The following is a 25970-nucleotide window of genomic DNA, read 5'->3' as shown; positions in this document are numbered from 1 at the left end:
TTCCTTTGCAGGGTTTAGCGTATGAGTACCAGAGGCTGCCGTTCGGCTTTTCTCTGGCTCCCCGCATCTTCACCAAGTGTGTGGAGGCCGCACTGGGGCCTCTGCGTCGTCAGGGGTTACGAAGTGTTTTCTGCCCTGACGACGTTCTGGTCCTTGGCGGTCAAGGTGGATCGTCAGGTCTCATACCAGGCAGGTGGTGGAATTCCTACCAGCCTGGGGTTTGCTGTAGACTGGAAGTAGAGTACTCCTCTTCCCAGTCAACGGGTGGAGTGCTATGGGCATCCCTCTCAGAGCGTGTTATCGACACGCTCGGGAGGTTCCGTCCTAGGACGGTTACGCCGCTGTCCGTGATACGCCTGCTCGGTATGATGGCATCTGCTCATTCCGTGGTCCCTCTTGGCCTCCTCTTCACCCCAGGAGGAGGTTACGGAGGTGGTTTTTTTCCAGTATGGAAATAGACCCGGTGAGAGGCAAGTGGAAGCGGCTAAGGTTCCCGTGTCAGTACTGGGGGACCTCGCCCCCTGGGGAGGGCCTGGGGGGTCCCCATGGGCAGTAGGCTGTCACACATCACGTTTTTCACCGACGCCTCCCTCGCTGGAGACGCGTCGGGCCAACGCAGTAGGGGGCAGCTGGCAAGCCATGCTGCCCGGTCTGCGCTACGTTCAATGTGTTGGTATTGAAGGCGGTCCTTCTGGTCCTCAAACGGTGTTTGATCAGGACGGACAATACGACGTCAGCGTCGTATATCGACAGACGGGGAGGAGTACGCTCCCCCCGTCTGCACCGGGCGGCGGGCGGCTGGCTATGGGCGTTCTCCATCTGCGCAGCCTGAGGACTCTCCACATCCCCGGCAGGGTGAATGTGGGTACAGGTGTGATGTCGCGGGGCGGTCCTCACCCTGACGAGTGGGGATTACGTCCGGACATAGTCAGGCAGGTCTGGGACCGATGCCGTGGCCGCCTGGGATTCTTTCCCCCCATACATCTGTTAGGTCAGTTGTTGGGGCGGGTACGTTGAGGAGCGCAGGACCTTGATCCTGATTGCGCCTGACCGGGGCGCAGCTGTGTGGTTCCCGGTCCTGATCCAGCTCTTGGTAGCCCCGTCGTGGCCTGTTCCTTGGTTATCGCGGGCTGTCTCTCAAGCGCACGGGTCTCTGTGTTAGTTCCCTGTGCTGGGCCAGCCGCTGATGGTTTGGCTGGTGAGAGGGTGAGTCTGGAGGGGATGGATCCTTCTGTGGTGACACCATCCGGAACGCGCATGCTCCCTCCACTATCGCGGTTTACGCCGGTAGGTGGCGTATTTTCCAAGAGTGGTGTAAGGCCACCCTCTTGTGAAGCGTTTCCTGCTTGGCGCTTGGCGCCTTAAGCCGGTGAAACGTTCTCTGTCTCCGGGTTGGGACCTTCAATTGGTCCTTGGCCGGTTGTCCGAGGCCCCGTTTGAGCCTCTTGAGCAGGCACCTTGGAACAGCTGTCTTCAAGACTGCGTTCCTGCTGGCCATCACCTCCGCTAAGCACGTGGGTGAGCTCTGTGCTCTCTCGGTGCGGCCTGAGTGCCTGTCTATTCGTGTCAATAGCGGTGCAACTCTGAGGCCTAATCCAGTCTTCGTGCCAAAAAATATCCGGAGTTCTTTTCGCTCCAGGGATATTGTGGTTCAGGCGTTTCATCCGCCTCCTCACGCTGGTGAGTTAGAGGCGAGCCTTCACCTGTCGTGTCTGGTCCGGGCTTTGGGGGTTTACCTCAGCCGGACTCAGGACCTCAGGGCTACCGATCAGTTTTTTGTCTGTTACAGTGGCTCTCACGCTGGTAAGGCACTGTCGAAACAGCGCCTGTCCCATTGGTTGTGCGAGGGCATTGCCCTTTGCTACACGTTGGCTGGGCTGGCCCCCCCTGGGGGTGTCAGGGCGCACTCCACTCGTGGAGTGGCGGCCACTGCCGCCCTGTTAGGAGGGGCCTCGGTGGAGGACATCTGTGCTGCGGCCTCATGGTCCTCCCCGGGTCCCTTCGCAAGGTTTTACCTCATGGACATGACTGGGGGTTCTGTCTCCCAGGTGGTTCTGAGGTCTGGAACCTCCCCTGCTTCCCGCCTTTCGGTGGGTTAGCAGGGGTGTGTGGGTGTGGACCACAAGGTGTTGTGTCACACGTGGTCCCGCCTGTGCTGTGCGTTTGGAGGTTTCTAGTTTCCTCTTTTTCGCACTTGGGTGGAGTTGACTGCCGCCCCTCTTCACTAGGAAGGAGGGGTGACGGGACTCCCCTCCCCCCTGATGTGGGCTTACGGGTCCTCAGGGGGTACATTTGTCGGGCCTCGCGTCCGCTCTACCCATATCTCGATATGGCATAAGAGCGGGACGCGATGCCAGTACGAGTATATAACGATAGGTTATGTATATAACCTAGTTATATGAGTACTGGCTAAGCGTCCCGCTCTTAGCGTGCCCTGAGGTCCCTTGGGGGGTTTTTTCCCTGATGGAAAACTTTTCCAGAGGAAGGGGGAGTGGTGACCACGCCTGGTGTCTTATACGTAAGTCACTGGGGCGGGGCCTGGTCAAGTGCAAGGGTGTTTAGTTTTTCGTTATGTAGTACAGTAGGTACTAGGAGATGAGGTATATCTCGATATGGCATAAGAGCGGGACGCTTATGTGTCTCTTTTTTTTTTTTTTTTTTTACTTTTTCTCCCATCCCAATTTTGTATTGCCAATTCTCCCCTCCCCTGTCTTGAACGTTGCTAGACTATGCCCCCCACTGGTCGGTTGTAGTGAGGATAGAAGCCTTGCATCACGTGTCCCCTCCGGTACACAAGGAGGCAGCCTGTCGCATCTTTTCACCAAACAGCGCGGACTCTCAGTGGCCGAGGAGTAACGCGTGGGAGGCTCACGCTGCCCCCGATACTTCCTGTCTCTGCTGTGCAGGCGTCACCCAACCGACCTGTAGGAGTCGCTGTCCACAACGTCCAATCCCCACCCATCGACTTCCACCCGCTGACTCTGCCAAATGAGCCAGTACGACGGCCGGCCCAAGACGAAGGCAATGCTGAGACTGGGATTCGATACCGGAGTCTCTTGCATTGGTGACGAGCACAATCTCCGCTACGCCACCCAGCCGCCTGTGTGTCTCTTGTTTTTAAACATTATCTTTTCCCACCTAAACGTGCTTTGATTGATTGATTGAAAACCTTAATTAACAGATTGCAGAATGGGTACAGTACAGCTCACAGTACAGCTCAATACACACAATTGTTAAGGGGATGCAGACCAGAGAAAGACTTTCGTCTTGTTTACATCAGGGTCCCCCATTTTCAATTCATAATGACATTTATGACATACACAATATACAGATATACAGATATAAAAATCTAATCTAATCATCTAATCTAAACCAATCATGACATACATGACATACAGATATGCAGTACTGTTACATTTGTGACATACAAGATATGCAAATATACAGTACTGTTAAACAGAGATCCTAACAGTAAATATATACATACGAGGGGGAGGGAACTGTACATTAGGAGGGGGTGGGTGGGTGGGAGGGGGTTTCAGACATTTACGGGGGCCAGTTTCGAATTGCAGCCTCCCGTAGTAGGTGCTCTTTGAGGGCGGTTTTGAAGGTGGGTAGGGATTCAATTTTTTTTTTACGGCTGTGGGTAGTGTGTTCCACATTGATGTGGCATAATTGCGAAATGTGTTTAGACATTTGTTTGTGCCGAATCTGGGTTGAACATGATTTGTGGAGCTCCCTCTAGTGTTGTGGTCGTGGTATTCACTGACCTTTGGGAAGTATTTCGACATGTACATGGGTACCTTCGTGGTGTAGTGTATCTTGTAGACCAGGCCCATTGCAAGTTGCTGTACTCTGTTGTCTACTCTAAACCATCCTAGGTTGTCAAAATGGGCAGGGGTGAGGTGGGTTTTAGGAGTAAGGTCAAGCAGTAGTCTGACCAGTTTGTTTTGTGATGCCTCCGACAACATTTTATGGAGAAAATATGATTTGCAATTGTTGGATCTTAATTCATATTTGATCTGTAACTCCTAGTTTGACAGTTTGATCTGAATTTCATGAGCCGGGAAGCCCCACAGTTCCGGAGTACAGCATGCGAAAAACATGGCTCATTTGCATTTAACACTTTGAATGCCACTCACGGCTTTTCTCTGGTTATTACCCCCCGGGTTGAAGGCCCATCACGAGAATATTCGTTTTATTCTGGGGTTTTTTGCATCAAGCGAGCCTACCGTTGGAGTTCCAGGCACCCCCGGCGCTCAGATGTGAAAAAAGCGCCCTCTATCGTCTCCCAGATGGTAAATCACCCTTTTGGATTGGACTCAATGAAAGTGAATGGGAGAAAGGATTTCTGACTCCACATTTTACTTCTCACTCACGCAGCCGGCATTGACCGGCATCACTCTGGAGCCTGAAGAGCAGCAGGGATTATGTGTTCTACTGTATACACGGTTGATCAATACAATGATCGATTTTTTCGAATGGTGATCAGGAATTGGAATAATCCATTTGGATACCATCTGATCTCAGGTAAGGAATCTATGTTATCAGTCTTAGGATAATCAGACTCGTTTTCACGGATATATAAGCGGTTCCCCTATATGTGATATAGCTGTTTTGACTGTAAAAGCCATCAGGAAATAAGAGCAGCGATTATCAGCGCCCGAGCGTGCGTGCGCACACATATACTATCGATTATCTAGCGTTTATTTGAAAACGATTCATAAATAGGCCGACAAATGACAACGTTCTAGAATATTCCAGTAAAAGGCGATTATCATAGAATGGGTTGTTTTTTTCCGCGAAAACAAGTGATTTTCAAAATGCTATCAAACGGAAATGAAACGATAAAAAAACAATCTGCTTTGACAATGTTGACTGGAAAATGAGTCTTTGATAAGCGACGGGCAGATTAGACACATAGCCATAATTTAAAACATAGATTAGGCGATATTAACGTTAACATTGGAATGGATTTGGGCATTCAAGGGGGTAAAAAGGAAAACACGGACTGGCTCTTAAAGTGTTAAAGCTGCAGACACAAACAGCCTGTCCAAAACAGAGACAAAGACATGTCTTGGGGACATCAGAGACCTATACTCGTTCAAAAGGAGTGTAATCTGTGAGTAGCCTTATGAGATTAAATTGGAATAGGTTACAATTAAAAGTAATAGAGGTAATAAAGTTAAGGGTTTGTTTCTATGAATTCCATATAAATGCCACCGACCCCTTACAAATATATAAATATAACCCATATAACTCTGTATGATAGTGTGTACAATAATGCTGTATATGTATAGGACTGTCTTAAATACTTTGAGGCTTCGAAGCTTCGTTCGATGGGCACGGGATTCGAATGGGGGAAAAAAAATTGAATATATAATTTTTAATTTTTTTTATCTGCAAAATCTTGCGCCTCCAATGCAACGGCCGTCATACACCTCATTACCTCCGCCTCTCTTTGTTAACTACAACAAGCACATGGAGATTCCTCATTAACTCCTCTCTGTGTTGAATACAACTTGCTGCTTTTATAAAGCCTCAAATGACGGCTTACAATATTTCATAAAAGCAAAGTGTTTTGTTTGTCTAAGATTTAAAAAGGTTTAAAGTTTAAACTTTACAGCACTGACAATTCTCTATAGTATTTTTCAGTTTTACCTGTGTTTGATAAGACACCCAGTCAGCAGCAGTGTCCCGACCCATATACAAACATGTCTTAATAAAACGTGCTTAATTAATATATAGGTCGAATTCTGCCTTTGTCTCTATTAACTACATATAAATATTTATATAATTTTTGCTTTATAGACGAAGGTTGCAACATAATTATGTAATGTAATGTCATTGGCTGTGTAACAGAGAGCAGCCGCCCAGGCAGCGCAGCTCCCGACTCATTATTAATTTAATTAATTAATCCAATCCAATCCAATCCACTTTATTTATAGAGCGCATTTAAAAACAACAAAGTTGACCAAAGTGCTGTACAAGTCCCACAACATAAGATAAGAAAAAAAAATATTATAATAATATTTATTTTTTCTCTCTCTCGAAGCTTCGAATTTCGGCCCCGAAGCTTCGAAGGCCAAAAAAAGCTTAGAAGGTCAGCCCTAGTACATCTACATATCTGTTAGGGGTGGGACGATACATCGATCCAGATCGATACATCGATGTAATTATCAACAATCGAATCGGATCGATGCGATGTAATAAGATCGATTCATATCGATACTTATTTTGAAAATCCTGTGGCGAGTCTCATATCCGCCCAAGAACAACAGCAGTAGCTCCGTGTGTGTAGATGTTACAGCATAGCATTCTCCCTTTCTGTGTGTGTGTGTGTGTGCGCGCGTCTTTGGAAAGACCAGATGAGGTCAGAGGAGTTTGATGTTTAAATGTTATTTAAACATAAACAATATAATACATAATAAATGTAGGCCTATACATGATCATGCAACATCAACAAATTGTTGTAGGAACGGTTTGGGAGAGGGAGGTTGTGAGTTTTGAGTTCCAAAAAATTTAGCTTAAAGTTTAAAGCTCAATATATAAAAACGTGGCACTTTACAGTGAACAGGAGGTCTATTTGTATTAAAAACAATAGATTGATTTTCCTTTAAATGTCTGGAAGAGCTCAAAAATACAAATGTCAAATGATATTTTCATTACCTTTTTTTTGTTGATCTAAATGTTACTGATTGTGTTAAATGGGCATATGATATCATCTCGTATCGATCGCAGGCACCTGAATCTAATCGTATCGTATTGTATCGTGAGAGACTGTGTGATATTGGCAAATATAGTATCGTTGTCCAAAGAATCGATATCGTATCGTATCATGATGAAACTGGTGATTCCCACCCCTAATATCTGTAGATATTATCTATATCTGTAGATATCCCTTACCTACTCTTACTAGTTACGCTGCTGGCCAGTATGACCTTAGTGTCTTTATACCTGTATCACTGTACATATAATACTACAACTCTGTACATGCATCTGATTAGCACTATTACTCAGTACTAATTTATATATGTTATACCCAGTTTAATCACCTGTGCATTGTATATTACTATTGCACTTTACTGTTACATTTGCACTCTGGTTGGATGCCAAACCTCTTTTCGTTGTACTGTACTTGTGCTCTATGATGACAATACATTTAATCTAATCTAATCTAAAATTAGCTCCAAATTGTAAAGGTAGCAGTGAACACTTCAAAAAGCTGAAGGCAGTGTTGTAGTCGAGTCACTAAATCTAGAGTCCCCAGTGTTTGTGTCCGAGTCAAAGTCCGAGTCACCAAAGCAGAGCCAGACTCGAGTAAGAGTCGAGTTCTCATTACCCTAGTCTGAGTCATCAAGGTTGAGTCCACTCCCCTCTGGCAGTCAAAGAGCTGACATACAAATAAAAAAAGGTCTACATTAAACATAAATGACACAGCAGTCACCGTTTCAAAGGGAATTTATTTACTTTGTGACTCAATAGCCAAACAAATGCACTAGCCATCAATATCGTATGCCATTATATATAAATAAATAAAAAAAGAAATGCTCAAGTCCGAGTCATCAGTGCTCCAGTCCAAGTCGAGTCACGAGTACAACACTGGCTGAAGGTGCATATTGGTCTTCATGGTGCAAACGGGGAAACAGGACCCAGATCGCTGCATCACGGTGTTTGTTGGTTTCAGGGTGATGCCAAGAACGACTCCTGGATCTTCTCCTTGGCCATTCTGTTGAGCAGCACTCTGGTCTACAACAGCAGAGGAACCATAGACAACCAAGCGGTGGAGAGCTTACAGTATCCTTCAGTGAGATCCTGCTGAAAAGCAACTGTAGTACTAACACACACAACTACTGTACCACATTCTTGTGTCCCTTAAGATGAACAAGGCCACTAATGATCTATATACTATATGCTCAAGCTTATCTCAGTTAATTTAGTAGTAGTTCATACTTTCTTTGTGTTTTTAACTACCGTAATTCCTCTAATAGTAACCGGGTCTCAAATACAAGTCGGGTCTCTATTAATGGCCGGGTGCGCTCTTGAGCTAAGCAATTATAAGCCGGCCTCCTAATACAAGCCGGGTTACTAATATACTGAGCTGCATACTGAGCTAGTTACTTGATTTCACTTTGAAAACGTTGAAATGACCAGTGACCACCTGCAATTGCACTGTTTACTATTTCATACAGTACTTGGTTTCAATAAATGAACCCAGTACATTTTACTGGGTTCAAACTGACACAAAATGTTGATTTATTCATTATGATCCGTTTGAAAATTTGAAATATAGGCCTCCCTCTTATACAGGCCTCCTCCTAATACAAGCCTGGTACCCGCTACAGTTGAAACAAATACAAGCCGGGGTTACTATTAGAGGAATTACGGTAATTGCATTTGATTGAAAGTTATCCCCTCCTATATTCAAATTAATTTGTTTACAAAAGATTTATTATTATTATTATTATTATTATTAGAACTTGTAAGCCGCTTTGGATAAAAGCGTCAGCTAAATGTAAATGTAATGTAAGAGTAAAAGGAATAAAGTCAAAACGCTATACAAAATATACAATATACAAAACGCAAATGTACAAAAACTACAAAATGCTAAAATGCAAGAAATGAGATAGAAAATGACCGTTAGTATATGTGTGTATCAGTTTTGGAAGTCCATTGTGGGAGTAAATTAAACTGAAAGTTAAATTTATTTGATTTATATAAACCAGTCTTGCCCAGCAACCCATTGCATTGAAACACAAGGATGTAGTAGGTTATTATTCGGTTGCCGCTGTTGATATTTAAACCTTTTGAAATCTTGTAGAACTCATTGTATCGTGTCAGTTAATCCTCAACCACGGCCCAGATATGTGACAGAGTTGACAGATTTGATTAAGGTGAATTCCTCCAACGGTGCGTCGTCCGCTGACGAGGAGGAGGAAGGAGCCGACGCCCAGTTTGTGCAGTTCTTCCCCAGCTTTGTGTGGGCTGTGAGGGACTTCTTCCTGGAGCTGAAGATAGACGGCAGAGATGTCACTGAAGACAAGTATCTGGAGCATTCCCTGGAAATCAAGAAAGGTGCTCTAATGTAAAGGTTAATCAATGGGGCTCCTTGGCTAGATTTAGTTTAGTTTAGTTTATAGGATCCCCACTTAGCTACAGCATTGCAGTAGCTGTTCTTCCTGGGGTCCACAAAAAACGTACATTGTGACCACCGACCGTGCAACATAATACTTAATAACATAACATTACAAGTAAACCGGACAAAGGACTAGTACACACACACACAGACATAATACTTACATCATAGTGTAGCAGGGTGGATTATCCCTGCTTCGTGGGAACGGGTGTGCACAGTCACTGGGTAGCGAGACACAGTAGAGCTCCGTCTGACTGCACCCTCGTCTTTGGGCCTGGAGCGTCAAACTGGAGGCCGGCAGTGGGAGTGGATGGGGCCCGGGATTTACCAACCTGGTCTGGTACTCTGGTCTTCCTTGCCTTTCCGGGGCGGTCAGCAGTACTCCCCAACTCGCTCTCACTTCCCCCAATACCTCCGTTAACCCTCCCACACCTAGTGACTGATATGTAAATAAGTAGCTTAGTTCCTCCCGCAAGCAGTACCCTCCCTCGGTGACATTAGAGACCTTAATAGCTGAAAGGGGAAATTGGGTAGGAAGGGGTTAAGTGTGTTAACGTTACCCGCACCAAAAGGGTTAATGTCAAGGCTCAGGAATTGACACGCACACAAGACTCCCATCTACATTCTTTATCGTTATTTAAGGACTGGTCAGCTACAAATACTTAATAGCAATGGGTCAAATGGAAGGTAGTTCTATTATTACTTCAGTTGTAATTCAATACCTTGCAGACACTTATATCGTACACCCACACCGTATAGAACCAGGTATTGCAAACCCAAATATAATAGACCCAGATATTGTAGACTTCAATGTACTTGACTCATTACCCACGTCTGGGCTAGTACCAATAATAATACCTCTCTAAGGCTTTACTTATATGGCAGCGTTACGTTTACCTCCAAGAGGGGAAGGGTTAAGTAGATGGGAAAGTAATATTTAAGGAACATACACGTTATCACACTCAAAGGAAATGAAAAAGGTGGGCCCACTTTACCAAACAAAAGTCCTAAACTAATGCCGGTATGTAATGTTTATGGGGTACCCCTATGCACTGTGGTTAGCAACCATTAGCTTCGCCCGTAGGCCGCGACACACTGTGTAATGTACGATAGGATCTTGGTCACCGAAGTGCCAGTGTACTCAACCAAGATGGCGGCCTCGCCGCACCACCACTAGTCCGGGTGGTAAGATGGCGTCGAACGCTCTCGTCCCAGGAGCTAGCAAGCTGTGTTAGGCAGAGGGGCAGTAGCTGGCTGGAGGCGCGTGCTGAGTGATGGCGATCTCTGCTGGACAGGACGAACTCCCGTGCTAGGCTGCTGACTGCCGGTGCTGACAAGCTGCTGGCTGCCGGTGCTGACAAGCTGCTGACTGCCGGTGCTGACAAGCTGCTGGTCGACGAGCTGTGTTGACGCGCGTGGTAATCTGGTGGCTACCTTAACTGAAGCTACTCTGTGGGTCCTAGACAGCCCTCCTGCTAGTCGAACATGCAACAACGCACGGTGCCTCTAACCACCAGTTCTCTTCAGGCAACGCTTGCCGGGGGCACCTCGCTGGAGGGGATAACGTTAACATTAGCCACTTTGATATACCACTTTCTTCTAGGATAACTCGCTGTATCACTAGGGTTATTCCGTTGGGATATTCAACACGCTACTACGCTTATATTTCTACTATAACCCGAAATATACTCAAGTCCAATACATTCACCCGCGTGCTTCACTACGGGGCTCTACAACGACACGACCATCCAGGTTCACGTTCAACGTCGAAGAGGCTGGTTCTCTCTACTTCCGTTTCAGTTGACTTGCTTCTTCTGGGCGCCTCCCTCCCTCCTGCGCTCCGCCTGCCACCGCCGCCCCCTGCTGGCACCGCCAACTAGCCCCACAGGAAGAACTGGGTGAATTGAATATGATTCAGTTTAGTGTTTATAATCCATATTCCAGCCGGTGAGAGAAGGAGAAACTTGCGTCATTGTTCAGGAGAATATCAAGGGAAACTGGTTAACATGTCTTTGTGCACAAAGGGGAGATAAAAGGCCAAGTCAGCACTTCTGAATAATAGTAGAATATTCAGGGTGCTACAATAGCATGACATTACAAGTAAACGTGACAAAGGACTAGTAGGCTACACACACACACACACACACACACACACAGACATAATACTTACATCATAACATGACATTAAAAGTAAACATGACAAAGGACTAGTAGGCTACACACACACACACAGATATAATACTTACATCAAAACATAACATTAAAAGTAAACATGACAAAGGACGAGACTTGGACTGGTACACACACACACACACAAGACAAGCTCCAATATGGATGGATGGCCTGGTTCAATTCCCTCCACTGACAGGAGGGTGTATATACTGTATGTGAGCTGGTGACTGAATGGTGGCTGGTATTACATCTACGGTGCCCACCATCTCTGCCTAAGTGCCCCTGAGCAAGGCACTGAACCCCAAAACTGCTCAAGGGGCGCTGACCTCTCTGATGAAATGCATATCAGTGGGGAACTGTGTGTATGTAACTAGGAGGGATATGAGGACTCTGTATGTGTAACTAGGAGGGATATGAGGACTCTGTATGTGTAACTACTGTAGGAGGGATATGAGGACTGTGTGTGTAACTAGGAGGGATATGAGGACTGTGTGTGTGTGTAACTAGGAGGGATATGAGGACTGTGTGTGTGTGTAACTAGGAGGGATATGAGGACTGTGTAGGCTATGTGTAACTAGGAGGGATATGAGGACTGTGTAGGCTATGTGTAACTAGGAGGGATATGAGGACTGTGTAGGTTATGTGTAACTCCTGTGATGATTTGATAAGAGGGATATGCAAAAATACATTTAAATGCCCTGTGTACATTGACAATAAAGTAATTTTCTTAGGAGTGCAATAAATAAATCCCATATACATTTCATTTGTCTCGTAGGTCGTGATAAGAAGACCCTGCTCTACAACCTTCCTCGTGAGTGCATCCGGAATTACTTCCCCTCCCGGAAGTGCTTTGTGTTCCCGACCCCCTCCTCTCCTGACAACATGAAGAGGCTGGAGACCATGAACGATGGTGACCTCTGCCCAGACTTCATACAGGTCTCAGACGCCTTCTGCCGCTATGTCTTTGAAAAGAGCCGTGTGAAGACTGTCAAAGGTGGACATGAATTGACCGGGAGTAGTAAGTGAAGCACCTATTTTTTTAATAATTTTTTTGAATGATCTTTTCCCCCCTTCTTTTTCCGTTTTTCTCCCATCCCAATGTTAGTCGTTATGCCAATTCCCAATCCCCTTCCTGGTCGTTGCACACTCTACCCCCTACCGTCGGTCTGGGAGGGCGGAGACTATCATATGCTTCCTCCGACACATGTGTAGCCAGCCCACCACTTCTTTTCACCTGGCAGCGCGGACTCTCACTGGGAGAGTGTAACGTGTGGAAGGTCACACTACCTCTCCCATAGCCTCCCCTTGCTGTGCAGGCACCCCGACCGAACTGTAGGAGTCACTGTTTACAACGACCAGGACCCACCCACGCCGGCTTCCCACCCGCTAAAACTGCCAATTGTGTTTAGTATGGACGGTCGGCCAAGCCGGAGGCACCACAGCCGGATTCGATCCCACTGGCTCTGTGGTGGTAGACAGACGCTTAGTCCGCTGCGCTACCCGGCCGCCCGTGAACCACCTATTTAGATTAATATTACATGCCATGTTTATATAGATGTTTGCTGCCGTTTGCACATGTGATTTCAACTTAGTCGTCATATTTGTCTTCGCAGTGTTAGGTCACCTGGCTCAGACGTACGTGGAGACCATTGTCCGAGGCTCTGTGCCTTGCCTGGAGAACGCGGTGCTGACCATGGCTAAAATAGAGAACGAGTCTGCGGTCAGGGAGGGTCTGGACGTGTACAGGAGAGGCATGGAGCTAGCGGAGGCCTCGTTCCCTGTGGACACGGGCGTAATGTCAGACCACCACCACCGGTCAAACGAACAGGCCACCAAGGCCTTCATGAGCAGATCCTTCAAAGACGAAAACGGAGACTTTCTTAAAACGCTGGCGGTAAGGGTCCTCATTTGAGTCGCTGTTGCACTAAAAACCTCCAACACAGAATCAAATAAAACAGCAATGGTTGCAGAGAACAATTGGTTCAAACCTTCATTTAATTTCAAACCTTTATTTAAATTCGAAAGACAACTGAGGTTTCCCTCCTTTAAAGTCACATCGAGTGTACATACAGAAATGGGCAAAAGAATAATCACACGGCATATAAAATCATAACAATAAGACAACAAGGCGAGGGAAAAGTAAGGATAACAAATCAATTAAAACACACAACTTGATTGACAAAGGTTGGAGATCAAGGGGCATCATAGCAAAATGCAGATTTACCCTGTTCCGAGCATATTTGGGGGACCTTAACACTTTGATTACCAGCCATGTGGTGCGCCTTACCCCCGTTAAATGAATGAATGAATGAATGAAAACTTTATTTAACAGATTGCAGAATGGGTACAATACAGTACGGCTCAATACATACAATTGTTAAGGGGATGCAGACCTGAGAAAGACGTTTGTCTTGTTTCCATCAGGGTCCCCCATTTTCAATTCATATAGACATATATGACATACATGACATACAGATAGTCAGTACTGCTACATCTATACATTTATGACATACCAGATTTGCAAATACAGTACTGTAAATGCCACCAACCACTTCAATGATAGCGTTGTGAACGCATAATCTCTGTTTTAAATTATGTGTCTAATCTGCCCGTCGTTTATCAATGACTTGTTTGCAGTCAACATTGTCGAAACGGATAGTTTTTTAAGGCCCTCGTTTTCAAGGAAAATATAAAGATTCTGTGATAATCGGCATTTACTGGAATATTCTGGCATACACAAAAGCGTTGTAATTTTTTCTGCCTATTTATGAATCGTTTTCAAATAAACGCTAGATTATCGATAGTATTATGTGTACTTATGCACGCTATAGAAGCGGGCTGAAATATCGATTCTCTCATTTCCTCATCAGCGATCACAGCCACACACACACAAGCATAGGGCAAAACGCTGATATCTCTGTGAAAATAGCTCTGATTATCCTAAGACTGGTAAAATAAATTCCTTACCTCAGATCAGATGTTATCCAAAAAGATAACGATATCCAAATAGATTCCAAATGTTGATCGCGTTTATTGATTCAGCGTTGGGTACTGTAAATACATAATCCACGCGTTTTCCGGGCTGGCGATCACAATGGATTCTTCAGTTGGCTTGACGGAAAAAGTTAAATGAGGAAACTGCCCCCCCCCCCCTTCATCAGTCTAAAGCAGGGGTCAGCAACCTTTTTGACATGGAGTGCCTTTTTGAAATATAGTTGTAACTAGTGTGCCTCAACAATATTCCATGCATTGTAATTTTTTTTCTCATAATCAGGTCTTTTTAATGAACATTTTTACATTATTACATCATTATTGTTATTGTTATTATTATGATGGTTGTATCAACCCTAAATCTGAGTTGGGGGGGGGGAATGCAATGCAGACAAACAGCTGCATACAGTGCAACCATTTCACTCACATTTGCCCATTCATTTTTGGACACATCACACACCATCGGTGTGTGTACTGTACGTGTGCTGTCATAGCTCCACCTACAGGCCTAATGGAGAACACCAGGAGAACACCAGGATGTGAATGTAGGGTGAATGTGAGGTATATCGTGTAAATACGTTTTGATTGATCGCAAGACTACACTGTACAAAAATAAATAATAATAAGTTACCAGAACTTAAAAATATTGAGTTCAGTTACTGTGCATTTTAACACTTTCTCTGCCACGCTTATGTACATCCTTATACCATCCTCTGCCAGCTCTATTGGTCTATGGAGAAGTTCCCCTTCTTTGCAGGGCTATAACTTTTTAAATTGTATTGCTATTGACATTACTATGGCCCATTCAACGTCAATTATCTATCGTTCAGGATGTAGGAACGTTATACTTTTTCATTCACATATTCATACTAAAATATGGTCTAAAGTATAAATATGTTTTTGAGACGCTAGGATTCGCGTGTTCGAATCCAGCTCTCCACATTGTTTTTCAGTTTGGCTGGTCGTCCGCAGTAATACACATTGGCCGTATTACGGGGAGGGAAAACTGAAGGGTGGGGATCGAACGTTGTGAACAAGCGACTCCTACAAGTCGGTTGGTGCGCCTGCGCAGTAGAATCAGGAAGTGTCGGGGGCAGCGTGAGCCTCCCACGCGTTACTCCTCGACACTGAGAGGTCGAGCTGCGCAGGTGAAAAGATGCGACTGCTGTTACCTCAAGTACCGGAGGGGACTTGTGCTATGTATGACTTAGTCCACATTGCAGCCGGCTTGTGGGAGGCAAGAAACAGCGTTCGTGACAGGGGAGGGTTGAATTGGATGATACGAAATTGGGATGGGAGAAAAATATAGAAAAAATGGGAGAAAAAGTGGATCAAAAAAAAAAAAAGTATAAATATGTTTTTATCGTTTTCTGCAGCATTCTGCAGAACGTGATTTATAGCCCTAAATGCATTATATTGATGATCAAATACAGTTTGATAGCGATCGGCGCCGGATAAAAAATTTCAAATGGACGTGCTTCTAGAAGTTACTACTTATCATCTGATGTTGACCGGATGGGGGGGGGGGGTCGTTTATAATTCCGTGGCCAACGTTAGATGATTCATGTAGTGTGGGTGATATGATCATTAGAGCAGTTTGTATTGAACACGGTAAACATAAACGCTGAAACTTACCCCAGTCTCCTCGGGCCGTTGGGCGATGAGCGTGGAGCAAAAAGATTCCTATTATGGGATGTTGAAATATGCGATTCATCTCCAGGTTGTATAATAGTATATACGTCCAAATCATGTTGTTTATCGAGTTATTGGTAACGGATCGCTATCCATTGTGTCGAGCTCGAGTCCCGGGACCTATAGCGAGTGGTCGGACCGAATTTGGATGAGCACCAGTTTCCGTTTCCGGTTTGGGCGATCCGCCGATCGGCCACCAGATGGCGCTCTTGAACCGTTGGAGAGTTGAGAGGGGATCAACAGTAGATCTCAAGTCTCCGTGGGAGAAATATGATTGCGATCACAGATTTTTGAAATATTGATCTCAATGACGTGTTACGGCGTCATTGGCAGAATTAGCATGGCGGGGAATGACGTGTTAAGGCGTCCTTGGCGATTAAAGTGTTAAGGTTCAGTTTTCAATCCATAATAAGTTAACAGAAAAATAAGTACACAACCACATTATTTCAACCTAATAAAACTATGTTTATTGTCATTGTTTTAAGAACACAAGTTGACTTGGTAATACTCACATTTTGAGTAAAGAAAATGGCTTTTAACATGTGCAATGTTCAATGAAATAGAAAAATAAATAATAAAATGTGTTGATTAATCAATGGTGACCGTAATAATGTTTTTGTTATAAGGCTCTGCAAATGTTACTGAATGATGTAGCAATGTATTTCCAGCTAAATTGAAATAATAAACAAATAAAGGGTCTCAATTAAATATGTGGTAGTAAAAAGAACCTGTGGGAGGATTTCAACAAGATAAATGCGACAACAGTGCAAAATATTTCACTATAGTATTCCAAAGCAAAAAAGAAAGAAAAAAATATATATATATATAATATATATATATATATATATTTTTTTTTATGCTGCCCCCTGTGCCTATGAAAATGCCCCTGCGTGCCTATGCAGGCACGCGTTCCTAGGGTTGCCTACCCCTGGTCTAAAGTAATGGGGTGCAGTTAGGCCTGCCACGATAACACATTTTGCTGGGCGATTAATTGCCCCCGAAAATATCGCGATAAGCGATATTATTGCGACCGGTTAGAGAATTTTTTTTTTTGAGAAATTTATTTCCCAAAACTTTTATTTTGAAGCCCACCGCTCCGTCTTTTCCGGTGTTTAAGACTTTTATTTTGAAGCCCACCGACCGGACCGGAAGTATTGTTGTGAAACACTGCAGACCACTGAATAGAGACGCGTCTCTAGGATTTCATAATCATTATGTTTGCAGCAGGCACAAGTGCAATAAACAAAGGATACAGTCACTGTGTATTCTGCCTCATTTATTGATTAAACAAAACCGACATCAACACAATTTGCCACCGAGCGGAGAGTTTAGTCTCGCAAAAAGATCGCTGACTTGTTAAGGCTTGTTGTTAGGTTAGGTGCTAATGTTGTGCTAGCGTTTTAGCATGGCTATCGTACATAGCGTGATCAATATAACTCGCTATTGATTGTTTGTATGAGTAACGTTAATGCTAGTAGAATAGACACAACGTGAGGTAATCACCATCCATTTTAAACCGGTTATTACCTAATGCTAACGTTAGCAAATAGACGCGACTGGTAACGTTACAGCTTGTTAGCCTAATGCTCGTTAACGTTAGCATAGACAGCCTAGCTAACGTTAACGCTTGTAGAATAGACACAATGAGAGGTAACGTTAGCGTTAGCAGAATAGACACAACGAGGGTCTCGTTAATGTTGTTATTGATTGATTGATTGAAAACTGTGTTTACTCTGTTTGTATGAGTAACGTTAATGCTAGTAGAATAGACACCACGTTAGCCCCACGGAGATCCTGTGCTGTGCTCTGTAGTAAAGCCAGCGGCCCGCCTCCCAACACGGACAGTGACTGACAAGGGGCACTGGGTCCGCCTCATTAAAACAAACGCGCAAATAGCAATTAATCGCGCCCGTCAAAATCATTGCATTCATTTTAATTATCGCGGCAATTAATCGATTTATTGCTTATCGCGGCAGGCCTAGGTGCAGTTACACAGGGAGAGACGATAGGGGGCGGTATCTTCCCAATTGAGCTCAGAGAGAGTCTGCATCGGCAATAAAAATAAAAAAAACAAACAAACGCTATATAGCGTTGGGGGGGCACTCAACGGTCGGCATGAACTAACGACAAAACGCGTGGCTGGCACTCAAAGTGTTAAGGACCAGCCAGTCACTAGAACGGGTTTCATAGGTTCCAAAAGTCCATTCCAATAATGATGTAGTATAAGGAGGTACCAACCAACCTTCACCTGTTTAAAATACCAGCTGTTTCATATTAAACAACCCATCATCATCAAAGGCAAAATAGTCTGTGATGCCATTGAAGTATTTTAACAAGCAGTTGTTCAACCTTAATGGAAACAGGACTAGAAGATTGGTTCCAGTGAAACCAGTAATGTAATCATTGCATAATTCATCCATATAGATAACTGTTGGTCTCTTACTTTAAATGATCCTGATTGCTTTTAGAGGGATATTTCAAGCCAGTATGCTGAACTTCTCATCAAGAACGAGGAGGCCTCTGAGAAAAGGTGCAGTGATCTGCTGAAACAACTGCATGGACCAGTGGCCCAGATGATGCAGGGAGGGTTCTTTGCCAAACCAGGAGGCTATGAGCTGTACTGCACTCAGCACGATGACCTGGTGGCAAAATACCGCTCCACGCCGGACAAAGGAGTCAGGGTGAGAATTCAACTGTCAAATAAGACTGACTTTTTTGTTAAACATGTGTTTTGACGTACAGTTTGTTCTTGGTTTCTAACATTAGAACCTACGGTTAGCAGATTAAAAACCCACAGATGAAAACTCAAGTTGCGGCTCTTACTCCGTTTTTTCACCCACTATCTCTGTCCAGCACCTGTTGGAGTTCTTTATTATTATTTTTTTACGCTTATGTTCTGTTTTTACCATGTTTTAAGATTAGCCAACGTATTGTATGTGGCGTTAAACAATAACCGGTAACATATTTGATGTTGTTCAGGCTGAGGAGGTTCTGGAGAACTTCCTGAGAGATCGCAGCGTGGAGTCCAAGTTCATCCTTGAGGCTGATAAGAAACTGACTGAGAACGAGAAAAAGATACACGGTAAGTACATGGTATTCTGGCCTAAATCTTAATCTTTTCTTTTGTGCTTGGACCACATTGATCCAACCGCAATCCCACAGTGAATGACTACTGACCAGTCCTAACTGAACTGGTTGAAAGGCAGGCACTTGCTAGGGTTGCTGCAGTGATGTGAAATTTCCCATGACTAATAAACTCATGACAACACCGGTATTACCAGTGACACCGGACATTTGACAAAATCAATATCTGAGTGCTTACAGTACTTTAATCTTTAATGTTATGCGGCTACATTGATCCGCTGTGTCCGTCAACGTCTGTTTTTAATAAATCTTCAATTAGGCGTGTCCGTTTGATGGACAGACAGAGTTGAAGTTATGTTCTAATTTAAAAATAAACCAACGGACAGTAATACCTTCCATACATTTTCTATCTGTTCATTGACAGATCAATGTAGCTGCAGCCTTATTTAGCGCATCGCGTAAACATACTGTTACTGGTCTGGACTGGTCCTCAGCTCCTCTCCAATCATTCTGCTGCAGAGTTTAATCAGAAATATTTCCAAATCTTCTGCCATCTTTGTGTCGTGTCGTCTTTCGAGCCTCCTTTCTCTCCTTCACGCAAACTAAAATCTACTCTAAATGAAAGTGAAACTTAAGCTACACTTTCTTTGAGACTTAACACTTTAACTGCCGAAGGTTAAATTCATGATATACCATCCCTTGCCAGCTCTATTTGTCTATGGAGAAGTTCCCCTTCTTTGCAGGGCTATAACTTTTTAAATTCTATTGCTAGATTGCCATTATTAGGGCCCATTCAATGTCCTATATGTATTGTTCAGGGTGTATGAACGTTAAACTTTTTCATTCACATATTCATACTAAAATATGATCTAAAGTATAAGTATGTTTTCATCTCTTTCTGCAGCTTTCTCCAGAACGTGATTTATAGCCCCAAATGCATTATATTGATGATCAAATACAGTTTGGTAGCGATCGGTGCCAGATGAAAAATTTCAAATGGACGTGCTTCTAGAAGTTTCTACGTATCATCTGATGATGACCGGATGGGCGGGGGATCGCTTATAATTCCGTGGGCAACGTTATACCATTCATCTAATGTGGGTAAAATGTTCATCATAGCAGTTAGTGTCGAACACGGTAATACTACACGCTAAAACTCACCCCAGTCTCCGCGGGCCGTTGGGCGATCAGCGTGGGGTAGACAGTTTTCCATTATGGGATGTCGAAATACCCGGTCCATTTCCAGGTTGTATAATAGTATATACGTCCAAATAACGTTGTTTATTGAGTTAGGGCGAGCGATCTATTATCGAGTGTTTCAAGATGGAGTCGCGGGAGCTATAGAGAGTGGCCGGAAGTAATATGGGTGATCAGCACTTCATCCACATGACTTCCTGTTTGGCGCTTCTGCCGATCGGCCACCAGATGGCGCTCTTGAACCGCTAGAGGGTTGAGAGGAGGCCAGCACTGTGTCTCAGGGCTGCGGAGGAAAAATATGATTTCGATCACAGATTTTTGAAATATTGATATTAAAGACGAGTTAGGGCGTCCTCGGCAACTTTAGCATGGCTAGGAAAGACGCCTAAACACGTTTTCGGCACTTAAAGTGTTAAGCTACACTTTCTCATTCTTGAGACAAATGAGACTGGGTGCTAGTCAGTATTAGAAAGGTGCTCTGAGCCTGTTATTCCTGTAGTGAACAGTACAGTACAATCAGGATTCTAGAAGATAAATAACTTTCTCCCAAAGCCAGAAACTCAAACCTAGGATTTTATGGAGCTGTAGAATTCTAATTCATTCTACTATTTGTGCATAACTGCATGTTGTTGGAATTTCCTTATTTATATTTGCAATTAAAAGCCTGTCTGGAGTATTTTGTAATGCATTTTCCGGGATCACATTAAAGGTAATGGCAGTGATTGAGTGGGGCGTTGAACACTAAACTAAACTACTAAAACAATAATATTATATAATGGGGGACGACAGTGGCTTGGGAGCAGTCGTCTGGTAATCCAGAGTTTCCCAGTTTGATTCCCGCTCCTCCCGGGCAGTGTGTCGAAGTGTCCTTGAGCAAGACACTTAACCCCTAATTGCTCCTGATGAGCAGGTTGGCACCTTGCATGGTCGCCTCCATCATCGGTGTGTGAATGTGTGAGTGAATGGGTAAAATGTGAGGAACAAATTATAAAGCGCTTTGGATAAAAGCGCTATATAAATGCAGCCATTTACCATTTTGCCATTTATAATAATAATAATAATAATAATAATAAATATTCAATACACAGACGACAGATATAACTACCATTAAAGCACAGCAAGGACTTGTTACAGACCCTAAAAAAATCAACGAGACATTCAAAGAGTTCTACTCCAACTTGTATAAATCAGAAACGGCCTTAGATCAAAACAAAATGGACACATATCTTAATCAAATTAACCTTCCTAAACTATCAGAGGATGACGCTAAACAGTTAGAAACACCCATCACACTAGATCAGGGGTGGCCAACCCGCGGCTCGCGAGCCGCATGCGGCTCTTTGCCCGTCAATGTGCGGCTCTTCCATCCATAAAAAAAAATAAAAAAAAAATGTTTTTTTTTACTTTTTTTTTTACTTTTTTTTTTATGTCACTCATTCCATAAGGACGTAGAATAAACATTTACAATTTTTTTTTAAATGGTCCATTTGCATGTTCTTGGTATCTGAATCTAGGGACATAATGGATCAGTGTCAGAAATAGTGTGTCTGTTACTAGGCTTGAGTAAATTGTAATGAACCAAAGGAGAATATCAATTCTATTTAAAAAAAAATTATCTTTGACTGTAAATAACACCATGCTAAAATTGACCAGACCTGAAAAATCTAAGCAATGAATAAAGGGAAGATGATTAAACAGAAGGTTTTGTAGATACAGTACTGAATTCTGCCATCTTTTTTATAATGTAAATTTCTCCACCATTTTTCATCATATTGCAACACCGTTTTTTGCAAGACGTTCACAGAAAGGTAGAGAAACTAACTGCGTTCTGTTTTATGGCAATAACGTTCAGGTTTGTGGGAGATAATCCCAAAAAATAAGAGAAATTAAAAAGTAAATCCAGAAGTCAGATGATTGACAGGGGCTGGTGTGAGCTGGGTAGGGTAGTTTTTCGAAATTTGAAAGCCCTGAGTCTCTTCCTTCAAAAGACTACACTCACTTTTGGCTGTGCCACTTCCTCCTGTCAATATGCGCCGGTTTCCGACTCAATGCCCTGAGATTTCTATAATCTTATATTTCACTAATAACAGTTAAAATAATTGGTAAACAAACATAATGCTGAAAATATACACTTTTATTGTATATCTCGGGCTTAAGAGGTTAACCATGTGAGGCCCAAATTAAAAAGAAATTAGCAACTTCAGAGGCCAGAGGGTGGGACATATAAACACATTTACTATCAAATAGCATTGTGAGGCTGAACAACAGGACCAATTGACTATACATGTGCTTAAAGGGGAACTATCTTATAAATGGCTTTTTTCCGTGTTTACCATTGTTTCTTAGCTATGTGGACTTATATTAATAGGATATATGTCTCTAATTCTCATATTGGCGAATTCTTCCAATTCTCCTCTCACAATATTCACCCTCACTGAACTGAGTCATCTGAAAATGTGCATATCTGTGATGTCAGAGATTTCTCAGCTGCATAATAATGTGGCAGTTGATGTGGCAGTTGGCACCAGGCCACACAGTGGTTGGAGCCCAGCCTCAAAACGGCTTAAGATCTTGAGGTAGAAAAATGCGGTTTTTAGTACTTGATTAGAAATACAAAACAATGCATTTTTTTGAAAAAAACCTAGGTGTTCCATAGACTCACAGGAATTGTGTAAAAGTGCCCAAATAGTGAAAGAAATAGTAAAATAGTTCCCCTTTAACATTTTTTAAATAAACATTATTTTTTTAAATGGCTAAAAGTGATTTTGTAATTTTGCAACCGTGGGTCTCACAGGGTACTTTTAACCCTGTGAGGCCCAAATAAAAAAGACATTAGCAACTTCAGAGGCCAGAGGGTGAGACCTATAAACACATGAAGGGTGCCGTGACTGAAAAAAAAGGTTGAGAAACGCTGGTATATGGTGTGGCTCTTTGTGGTACCACAGTCATTTTTTTGTGGCTCTTAGTCTCTGACTGGTTGGCCACCCCTGCACTAGATGAACTTAGGGAGGCCATATCTGAAATGCAAAGAAGTGGTAGGGCTCCTGGAAGAGACGGTATCCCACCAGAAATGTACCTCTCATGTTGGGATGTAATTGGACCCCTATTACTTAATATGATTTTATATTCAATCAAGGAGGGGAACTTCCATAAGAACGACAATATTGCACTCATAACAGTCCTCCTTAAAAAAGACAAAGACCCCACCGATTGCGGTAGTTATAGACCCTTAAGCCTCCTCGGAACCGATATCAAGCTGTACTCCAAGGTATTAGCCATCAGACTTCAAAAGCATATGACGTCTTTAGTTCATCCTGATCAGACTGGCTTCATAAGAGGCCGCTTGATCACGGATAATATAAGACGGTTACTACATGTGCTAGATGCCAGCAAGGATGACACCACACCTAAGGCGATGCTGTCCCTGGATGCGATGAAAGCCTTTGATAGGTTGGAATGGTCTTATCTATGGGCAGTATTAGAAAGGATGGGGTTAGGAAAAGGATTCATTGATATGATTAAAGTATTATACAAAGACCCATCGGCCATGATTACAACAGGTATAATCACCTCCGAAATCTTTCCGGTATCACGCTCTTCTAGACAGGGTTGCCCTCTTAGCCCCGGACTATTCGCTTTATCATTAGAGCCTTTAGCACAATATATAAGACAATCCCAATCCATAGAACCAATCGCAATCAAGGGCACACAACATCAAATTAGTTTATATGCGGACGACGTAATACTGTTCATGCAAAACCATAACACCTCAATGCCTCATCTTCTCAAGTTGATTGATGACTTTGGCAATCTATCGGGATGTAGGATAAATTGGCCAAAGTCGGCTTTCCTTCCACTTAATGCCCCTGCAAAAAATATACTCCTTCCAGAAGAAATACCAATGGTTAAACACTTCAGATGTTTAGGAGTTGAAGTATTCCCTACTATAAGCCAAACGGTGAAGTACAATTACATAAAAATCCAAGATAAGATCAAATACAACTTTGACAGGTGGTCCAAACTTAAAAACTCAGTACAGGCACGGGTATCAATAGTTAAGATGGATGTCCTACCCAGAATCAACTTCATTAGCTCAATGCTACCGTTACCCCCTCCAGATGGTTACTGGAAAAAATTACACTCTACCGCATACAAATTTATTTGGAATAACAAACCTCCACGTATAAAAAGATCCACCGCACAGAGAAACAAAGCCGACGGAGGTATGGCATTTCCAGATTTTTACCACTATTTTAAGGCGTACACTTTAAGACCACTGACAACCTGGTTTGATTCCCAAGCATCTGTATCCTGGAGAAACTTAGAAGTAAATATAGTAGCACCACATAGACTGCAGGACATAGTATACACCAAATTATCAATTAAGCAATGCGAATTGAAATTTGGCCCCATTATTACTCATGCGATCCGGATATGGCGTGAAACACAAAAAGATATTCTAACCCACATAAATGGCATAGTCATACTCCCCTATTCAATAACAATGCACTCCTGATTGGAAAACGACCTATAAGATACCCTAAATGGGAAAAGCAGGGCATACACACATTAGGAGATGTTTTCAACAAACATGGTTTTTGTAGATATAAAGACATACATAAAAAATGTAATCTCACCAGTTCCACACATTATTTTTACGCACAGTTATTGGTATGTTTGAAGGCTCATGGAGTCCCATTAAGGATACCAATTGAACACCACAGATATCACAAATTCTTCTATGAAAGAGAGACATCGAGAGGTTTTGTATCTGATTTTTATCATCAATTACTAACGTCCTCGTATGGAATCCTCCCCTTAGACTCAGTCTGGAGGAGAGATATACCAGACCTGGAAATAAATTTTGATTGGCAAGAAGTCTGGGCAAATGTTCGAATTGCGTCACGTAACCCGGACCATCAACAAATTAATCTTAACTATATTCATAGGACATACCTGACTCCTATAAGATTGAACAGAATGGGACTTAAACAAGACTCCAGATGGTCCTTATGTACAAATGGGGATGAGGGTACATTTATGCACATGTACTGGGATTGCCCACCAGTTAAGATATTCTGGAAAGAAGTGTCCCAGCAATTATCAAATTTCTTAATTCTGAATATACCTGTACACCCCTCTGTATTGCTGTTGAATGATGTTTTTGAGTTTGCAGTCCCTATACAGCTAAAGAGATTCGTTTTATCTGGTATCACAGCGGCTAAAAAGCTGATAGCATCACGATGGTTTCAACCGGAAAAAATTTGTCGGAAGGTTTGGGTTCTTACATATCTCGATGTGATTTATCTAGAAATATCTACAGCAAGAATTTTAGGTGTCAGTGAAACCAAAATTGCAATGTGGTTAGAAGTGGTGGAGAGAATAAAAGCTAGCATATGAATTGTAGTGCCTGGTTAGGAGCGAATGATAATGGATGGATTATCCAAGTGGGGGTCCGGGGGGGGGGGAGCGAGCCAGAGCATATGTATGTAGGGTATTAGATAGCAAGTATTAGGTGTATATCTCGTATACTACATTTATTTAAATGGTGATTTCATTGGATGTGTACTGTTAATTAATGCTTGTATATCTAATTTTATGTTATGTTTAAAAAATTATAAAAAAATAAAACACAAAAGAAAATACACAGACGACACATCTCTTTGTGTCCTTTCTGTGTTCTCCTTTGTTTTTGTCA

At 43.1% G+C, this 25970-nt stretch overlaps 1 protein-coding gene across 2 annotated transcripts in view; it reads left to right on the top strand.

Annotated features, from left to right (window-relative positions):
* LOC311226860 (guanylate-binding protein 1-like) overlaps positions 1-25970 on the top strand; it is a 48763-nt gene that overhangs the window by 17644 nt on the left and 5149 nt on the right. For both annotated transcript variants that reach the window (XM_084312282.1, XM_084312281.1), the window contains exons 4-9: positions 7688-7797; positions 8864-9075; positions 12084-12326; positions 12922-13202; positions 18460-18672; positions 18971-19073. In XM_084312282.1, the coding sequence (XP_084168408.1) occupies positions 7688-7797; positions 8864-9075; positions 12084-12326; positions 12922-13202; positions 18460-18672; positions 18971-19073 (1162 nt within the window). The remainder of the gene's footprint in view (positions 1-7687; positions 7798-8863; positions 9076-12083; positions 12327-12921; positions 13203-18459; positions 18673-18970; positions 19074-25970) is intronic.

This window comes from Notolepis coatsorum (genome assembly GCF_963971535.1).
Source record: "Notolepis coatsorum genome assembly, chromosome: 4".
Lineage (NCBI taxonomy): Eukaryota > Metazoa > Chordata > Actinopteri > Aulopiformes > Paralepididae > Notolepis > Notolepis coatsorum.
The sequence above is the reverse complement of the archived record's forward strand: the minus strand, read 5'-3'. Positions and strand labels throughout refer to the sequence as shown.